Here is a 7475-nt window from a genome sequence, read left to right as displayed (position 1 = left end):
GCACCGGGCCTCCCCTTCAACGTCACCTTCCTGGTGCCCACGGCGCTGGGGGGGGTCCAGCTGTGGGACAGGCTGGACATCACCCCCGACCAGGTAACGAGGCGGGGGGGGGACACGACCCCCAATTCCCCCCACCCCAGCCCCTGAGCCCCCTCCCCCACCCCCAATTCCCCCCCACCCCAGCCCTGAGCCCCCCATACCCCCAATTCCCCCCCACCCCAGCCCCTGAGCCCCCCCATATCTCCCCCCACCCCTGTGCCCCCCCCAATTCCCCCCTACCCCAGCCCCTGAGCCCCCCCCATACCTCCCCCCACCCCTGTGCCCCCCCCAATTCCCCCCTACCCCAGCCCCTGAGCCCCTCCCATACCTCCCCACACCCCTGAGCCCCCCCCCACCGCCAATTCCCCCCCCTACCCCAGCCCCTGAGCCCCCCACAACCCCCAATCCCCCCCCACCCCAGCCCCTGAGCCCCCCCACAACCCCCAATTCCCCCCCACCCCAGCCCCTGAGCCCCCCCATACCCCCAATTCCCCCCCCACCCCAGCCCCTGAGCCCCCCCATATCTCCCCCCACCCCTGTGCCCCCCCCAATTCCCCCCTACCCCAGCCCCTGAGCCCCTCCCATACCTCTCCACACCCCTGAGCCCCCCCACAACCCCCAATTCCCCCCCACCCCAGCCCCTGAGCCCCCCCATACCTCCCCACACCCCTGTGCCCCCCCCCAATTCCCCCCCCACCCCAGCCCCTGAGCCCCCCCATACCTCCCCACACCCCTGAGCCCCCCCCACACCCCCAATTCCCCCACACCCCCACTCCCCCTGCCCCCCCTTTCCCCCCCACCCCGTATTCCCCACCCCCACCCCAACCCCCCCCCCTGACCCCCCCTCCCCCCCCAGCCCTGGGTCTCGTGCCGCGCCCTGTCCCAGCTCCCGGGTCCCCCCGACGGCGCCGAACGGCTGCGGACCGCGCGCTGCTGGTGAGCGCTGACCCCCCCCCCCCAATACCCATCCCATCACCCCACACACACCCCCCCCCTCACCTCCCCCCTCTCTGTGTCCCCCCCAGGACTGCGGCCCGGCCGCCTGCGCGGAGCTGCGGTGCCGGGTGCCGGAGCTGGAGCCCCGCCGGGCCGTGGGCTTCAGCCTCGGGGGGCGGCTGGCCCTGGGCTGGCTGCGGCCGGTAAGCGGGGGGGGGAAAGGGGGGGGGATGGCAGACCCCCTCACTGCTCTGACACACCCCCCCTCCATGGCTTTGCCCCTACCCAAAAGGCTCTAACAGCCCCCCCCACCCCCCCGCTCTGACCCCCCCCACCCGCTCTGACCCCCCCCCCTCCCCGGGGTCTGAAGCCCCCCCCGGCTCTGACCCCCCCCGCTCTGCCCGCTCTGCCCCCCCCCCCCCCGGCTCTGAACCCCCCTCGGCTTTAACCGCCCCCCCCGGCTCTGAACCCCCCGCCATGGCTCTGACCCCCCCCCCCGGCTCTGACACCCCCCCCCCCGGCTCTGACCCCCCCCCATGGATCCGCCCCCCCCCCCCCCAGAGCGGGCAGCGCAAGGTGGTCCTGCAGAGCTCAGCGGGGGTCGCCTATGATGGGGAGAGGTACTGGAACAGAGAGGGGGTCCCCCAGCTGAAGGTGAGGTGGGGGGCGTGGGGGGGCCGTGGAGAGGAGGGGGGGCTTGGGAGGGGTGAACTCTGGGGGTCACTGTGGGGCTGGGGGCGTCTGAGCCCTGGGTGGGGGGACGGGTGGAGGTCGGGGGGGGTGGGGGAGTTTGGGGGGAGGGGTTGATCCCCAGGGGAATTGAGGTGGGGGGTGGGGGTGTGTCTTTGGTGGGGGACTGGGCGAGGTGATGGGGGGCTGGGCGGGGGGGGGGTCTTTGGAGAGGAGTCTGATCCCTGGGGTGGGGGGTGAGGGTGTCTTTGGGAGGTGGGGGGGGGGTCTCCTCTGATTTGGTGGGGGGGGGGATTTGCAGGAAGGTTTGGGGGGGGGGTTTCTGATACCTTTGGGGGGGGGGTTCTGATACCTTGGGGGGGGGGATTTCTGATACCTTGGGGGGGGGGTTCTGATACCTTGGGGGGAGGGGGTTCTGATACCTTGGGGGGGGGTTCTGATACCTTGGGGGGAGGGGGTTCTGATACCTTTGGGGGGGGGTGTCTCTAATACCTTTGGGGGGGGAGTTCTGATACCTTTGGGGGGGTTCTGATACCTTGGGGGGGGGGTTCTGATACCTTGGGGGGAGGGGGTTCTGATACCTTTGGGGGGGGGTTCTGATACCTTGGGGGGGGGGTTCTGATACCTTGGGGGGGTGTCTCTAATACCTTGGGGGGAGGGGGTTCTGATACCTTTGGGGGGGGTGTTCTGATACCTTGGGGGGTGTCTCTGACTGGGGGGGGGGGTCTCTCTCTATGCCACCCCATCACACCAGATCCAGACGGAGCTGGAGCTCCTGGACCCCCCCAACCCCCTGCCCCTCATCCTGGGGGGCACTGTGGGGGGGCTGCTCCTGTTGGCCCTGGCCGTGCTGGTCCTCTACAAGGTGATATTAGGGGGGGGTGTGGGGGGCGGTTGCAATTTGTGGGGAGGGTGGAGGGGCATCTCCTCTTCCCCCACATCCTCACACCCCCCTCCCCCCCTTTTTACCCCCCCCCCACCCTAGGTGGGCTTCTTCAAGCGCCGCTACAAGGACATGATGGAGGGAGACGGGAGCCCCACAGCCCCCCTGGGCGAACCCCAGGAGTGACACCAGACAACCCCCCCCCCCCCTACACCCCCCTAACCATGGAAAAGGAAGGGGGGGGGTGACACCTCTGTGTACCCCCTCCCCATTAAACACTGAACTCCCCCCTCTCTCCCCATTTTCTGTGTCTGCTGCAGAGGGATGGATGGAGGGATGAGGGGTGAGGGTGCAGCTCTGAGGGGCTGTTTGTGGGCTCCATGGGGGGTGTGTGTGTGTGTGTGGGGGGGTGTGTGGGGTTCAGCCCAGCTGTGTCTTTCACTCCTGGCTCATTTGTTTCCAACAAGAATCCCTCTCTGCATCCAGCATCCCACCTCTGACACACCCCCCCTGGCAGCAGAGCCCCACCCTGCTCCCCCAGCTGCTGCTGAGCTGCTGCAGGCAGCCCCCTCCCCTGCCCCAGGGGCTGTGGGAAGGGCCGGGGGCGGGGCCTGGGGGTCCAAAAGGCACCTGCCTGGGCTGGGGGAGCTCAGTCTGCTGTGGGGCTCCGGCCAGAGGCTGCTGGTTTCCCTGCTGCAGGGGCAGGGGCTGCTCTCCTGGCTCCTGAATACCTGGTGAGGTGTAACATGCATCACCCATGGGAGTGATGGGGTGTCCTTGTGGGCGGGGGGAGGGTGTGGATCTTGGGCTGGCAGGGGGGACGCTGGCTGGGGGTGCTGTTCTGTTTCCCTGCCTGTCTTCATCCCGGAGGCTGGAGAACAAGGTGGCAGCTCCAGGAACATCCCGTGTGGGCTCCGGAGGGATGCGCCGTGTTCCTGGAGGGTGGAGATGGGTCCCCAGCGCTCGGAGAGCTGAGCAGAGGGACCAGGGCCGGGCAGGGAGCAGGAGGAGGTGAGAAATGACTCCATCCCCAACAGGGTGAGAACTCCACTGACCAACTCGTGACACCAATGAAAGGCAGCAGACAGCGCTGGGTGTGCGGGGAGTCTCTGCCCCACCGAGATCCAGCAGGGTAAGGATGTTCTCAGCCAGCATCCCTTTCTCCACTCAGCATCCACTCTCTGCTGACCAGCCCAGCCCAGCTCAGCAGAGCCCCCCCTGCTCCTCCAGCTGCTCTGAATCCTTCTGCAGGCAGCATCCTCCCCTGCCCCAGCCACTGTGGGAAGGGCAGTGGGTGGGACCTGGGGTATATGAGGCACCTGCCTGGCCCTGAGGAATTAATTCTCAGCCCAGGAACGTCTTTCAGTGCCGGCACCCGTTGTTTGGAAGCTCTTGCTGGGCACTTACCACTCTTCAAAGGCGTATGCTGTAGACCCTGAAAATGATGTAAGGCGTTGTTAGGACTGTACCCTTGGCTAGGAAAGCCCTGATGTGCCAGGAGCACCTCATGGGCTGCCTGAGAGGCTGCGAGACATAAACAGGTGTCTCTCCTCTGGGGCACATCTAGTCCTGTTCAGGGCATTGGTCAGAGAGGGTCACAGTCAGTTGATTACTTGCAGTTAACTATTTACTCTGTAACCAGAGATATTCTGTAGAAGGGATTCTGGAGAGATCAGTTTCTATTCAGCCTCCTCTAGAGCGTAGTTCCGCTAGAAGCCGGGTGGTACATGTGGGTGCAATGGACACAGAGTATAACCACCTGGTATTTTGGCTCTTTCTCTGTTTTTGTAGGAAGCTGAAAGCCCACAATCTTTAATGATGATATTCTTACTGTGTGTCACTAGCTGTTTTTCTCCAAAGTGTTGCACAAGGTTTCTCTTCTCTCAATAGCGCAGGACAAATCAAATGCCTCCCATCCAGGTCATGTCTTCACTCCCACAGCCACAATAAGAAATGACAAGGATTATTTTTTATTTTAAAGCAGCTTTCTCCAATTGGCACTTTGCATTCCACAAACTCACCTAAGGGCTGCCTTTGACCCTTCTGCAGGCAGGATCCTCCCCTTGCCTAGGGGGCTGTGGGAAAGGTGGTGGGTGAGGCCAGGGGTAGATAATCCACCAGTCTTGCGCTGGGAAGCTCCTTTTCCTGCTGGCTTGCTCTAGTGTCAGTGCTCTGGCTTCCATTCGGCTGATGGAGCTTAGTAGTCAGCTTGGCTTTTTAGGAGGATTCAGCTGAGGTAAGAGCTGAAGGAGCACTGGATGTCAAGCAGCGTGTGTGTAACAGATACACTCACACAGAGGGTTATGGCTGGGGGGGTTTATTTATTTTGCATTGTATTTTTAGGGGTTTGTAAGATGACCCTATACAGTTACCTGTTGGTCCCTGGTTCGTTCCCGGGTTTCGGCACCAATTGTCACCGTTCACGGCGCGGCGACCTGGCTCAGTCACGGCACGGCAGCCACCCTCTGGCCACTCGGGCCATCAGCACGCAGACACCAATGTGGTGGACGGGAAAATGGCCTTTAATGCTCGTTGCAACAGCCTTCTAGAGCTTACACTCATGACATCACTCCCCCCTGCTTACATCATAGGCTTAACACTATTGGCTACCTGAGAAAGTCCTGAGAAGGTCCTAGAAGGGTTCTAGCAGTGTCCTAGAAGGTCCTAGATTTCCGTACAGCACGACATCTTCCGAACGCCAGACCCTAAGTACCTACACACCAGCCTTGCTCTATAATGTGTAAGCTGTGAGCATCCCTTCTCCTAACAGGTCTGGTGAAGAGATTGTCCAGCCCAGGTCAGAGTGAGTCTTCTGTCTGCCTCTGGAGCTTTAGCCTTTCCCAGTGAAGTAACAGGGATCAAATGGAGAGTGTTCTCTCAGTTCTGGGAGAGCTCAGGGCTTTCCTGGTGCTTCCCAGGGCACTGTGGGGTCTTCCAGCTTGTTTGGAGGTGGTACCTGCTTAGCTTCCCGGACGGGGAAGCTGGGCTGTGTAGCCCCACCCCCCCAAGCTTGCACCCCAAAAAGAACCCCAAAGGGGAATGGGGTCCGTCCGTCCCCCCCCCAGCCTTGACCTTAGGGGCCCCTCCCCTTGTCCTTTGTCCCCCTACCTTGTCCTTTGTCCCCCTACCTTGTCCTTTGTCCCCCTACCTTGTCCTTTGTCCCCCTACCTTGTCCTTTGTCCCCCTACCTTGTCCTTTAGGGCCCCTCCCTTGACTTTTAGGGACCCCTCTTGTACAGGGTCTCTGAGTTCAGGGTCTCTGAGGTGGTTTTTCGGGAGGGTCTTAAGGGGCTTTTTTGGGGCGGTTGGCTCTTTTTGGGGGACTGTGGGGTCTTTACAGGGTCTCTTTTCGATGGGGTCTAGGGCTTTTCGGGGGTTCTCTAAGGGGGGTTTTGGGGTTCTTTGAGGGGATCTTTATGGGATCTCATTTTGGGGGGGGATGTGAGGGGCTTGGGGGCGTCTTTAAGGAGTCTCAGTTTTTTGGGAGGCGTTTAGGGTTCTTTATGGGGTCTCTTAGGGGGGTCTGGGTTTTTGGGAGGGTCTGTGAGCTTAGGGGAGTTGGGGGGCCCTAAGGGGCTTTTTAGGGGATAGTGGGGGGGGCTCTTTGAGGGGGGTCTCTGAGGGGTTCTGGGGGGAGTCTCTCTAGGATCTATTTTTGGGGTGTTGGGGGTTCCTTCGGGGGTCTTTCCCGGGGAGTATATCCCGGCATGCCCCGCTCCTTTCTGGGGAGTATAACCGCGGAGCTGCCCTGAGGAGCCTGCCCGTGCTTTCCAGAAGAACAGCCAAGAGACTTGGCAATGTTGGCTGAAGACAAAGGTGACCAAACCTTGGAGGCATCTCAGCCCAAAGCTGGCAACGGTTTCGACAGAGGAGAACCGGCTAACAATTTTCTGGGTTATACTTGGCAGCAGTTTACTGTTGTATTGGACATTGTTGTAAAATGCCTTCGAATTTTTATTATTCAGAGGTGATGAGGGAACCAGTGGTTCCCAAGGAAGCGTGGCCAAGGCCACTGTTGTTGTGGCATCTTTCCATCGATGGGGCTGGCAGCACCTGAGTCAGGGCGGGCAGCTTCTCTGCCCCCCGCCCCAGCTGCGAGCCAGGCAGCGGGAGAAGCGGGCAGGTGTGTGGCTGCTGGGGAAAGCAGGGGTGCGTGAGCAGGATGCTGGACGTTGGGCATGTTGGCCGGAGAGTGCTTCTCGGGCCGCCAACTGCAACCTGGCAGGTACCTCCCAGGTTCCCGGCCCAACGAAAGCCCCCAGACCCTTCAGGGCTCTTTAGGGTCCCCCAGGGCCCCTCAGGGCTCTTTAGGGCCCCCCAGGGTCCCTCAGGGTTCCCCAGGGTGCTTTAGGGTCCCTCAAGGTCCGCCAGGGCCCCTCAGGGCTCTTTAGGGTTCCCCAGGGCCCCTCAGGGTCCCTCAGGGTCCCTCAGGGGTCCTCGGGCTACTTTAGGGTCCCTCAAGGTCCCCCAGGACACCTCAGGGTTCCTCAGGGCTCTTTAGGGTCCCTCAAGGTCCCCCAGGGCTCCTCAGGTTCCCTCAGGGTTCTTTAGGGTCCCCCAGGGATCCCCAGGGTTCTCCAGGACTCCTCAGGGCCCCTCAGGGCTCTTTAGGGTCCCCAAGGGTCCACCCCCCCATGGTTCTCCAGGGACCCCCAGGGCTCCTCAGGGTCCTTCAGGGCTCTTTAGGGTCCGTCTGGGTCCCCCAGGGCCCCTCAGTGTCCCTCAAGGTCCCTCACAGTTCTTTAGGGTCCCTCAAGGTCCCCCAGAGCTCCTCAGGGTCCCCCAGGGTCCCCCAGGGCTTCTCAGGGTCCTCCAGGGTCCCCCAGGGTTCTTTAGGGTCCCCCAGGGTTCCCCAGGGCTTCTCAGGGCCCCGCAGGGTCCCCCAGGGTTATTTAGGGTCCCTCAGAGTCCCTAAAGGTTCCTCAGTG

The 7475-nt window shown here is 62.5% G+C and overlaps 1 protein-coding gene across 1 annotated transcript; it reads left to right on the top strand.

The window, feature by feature from the left end:
* Positions 1–8: 8 nt before the first annotated feature.
* On the top strand, positions 9–2838 carry LOC311204742 (integrin alpha-X-like; the record flags this gene model as incomplete). Its single annotated transcript, XM_084281114.1, has 6 exons — positions 9–93; positions 896–975; positions 1065–1178; positions 1537–1629; positions 2420–2530; positions 2651–2838. Coding segments are annotated over 6 exons (567 nt in total), but the record flags the coding sequence as incomplete, so codon positions are not given.
* Positions 2839–7475: the final 4637 nt, after the last annotated feature.

This window comes from Gallinula chloropus, assembly GCF_964237585.1.
Source record: "Gallinula chloropus genome assembly, contig: HAP1_SCAFFOLD_582, whole genome shotgun sequence".
Taxonomy (NCBI): Eukaryota; Metazoa; Chordata; class Aves; order Gruiformes; family Rallidae; genus Gallinula; species Gallinula chloropus.
Note: the sequence above shows the minus strand (reverse complement) of the source record. Positions and strands in the feature narration are given on the sequence as shown.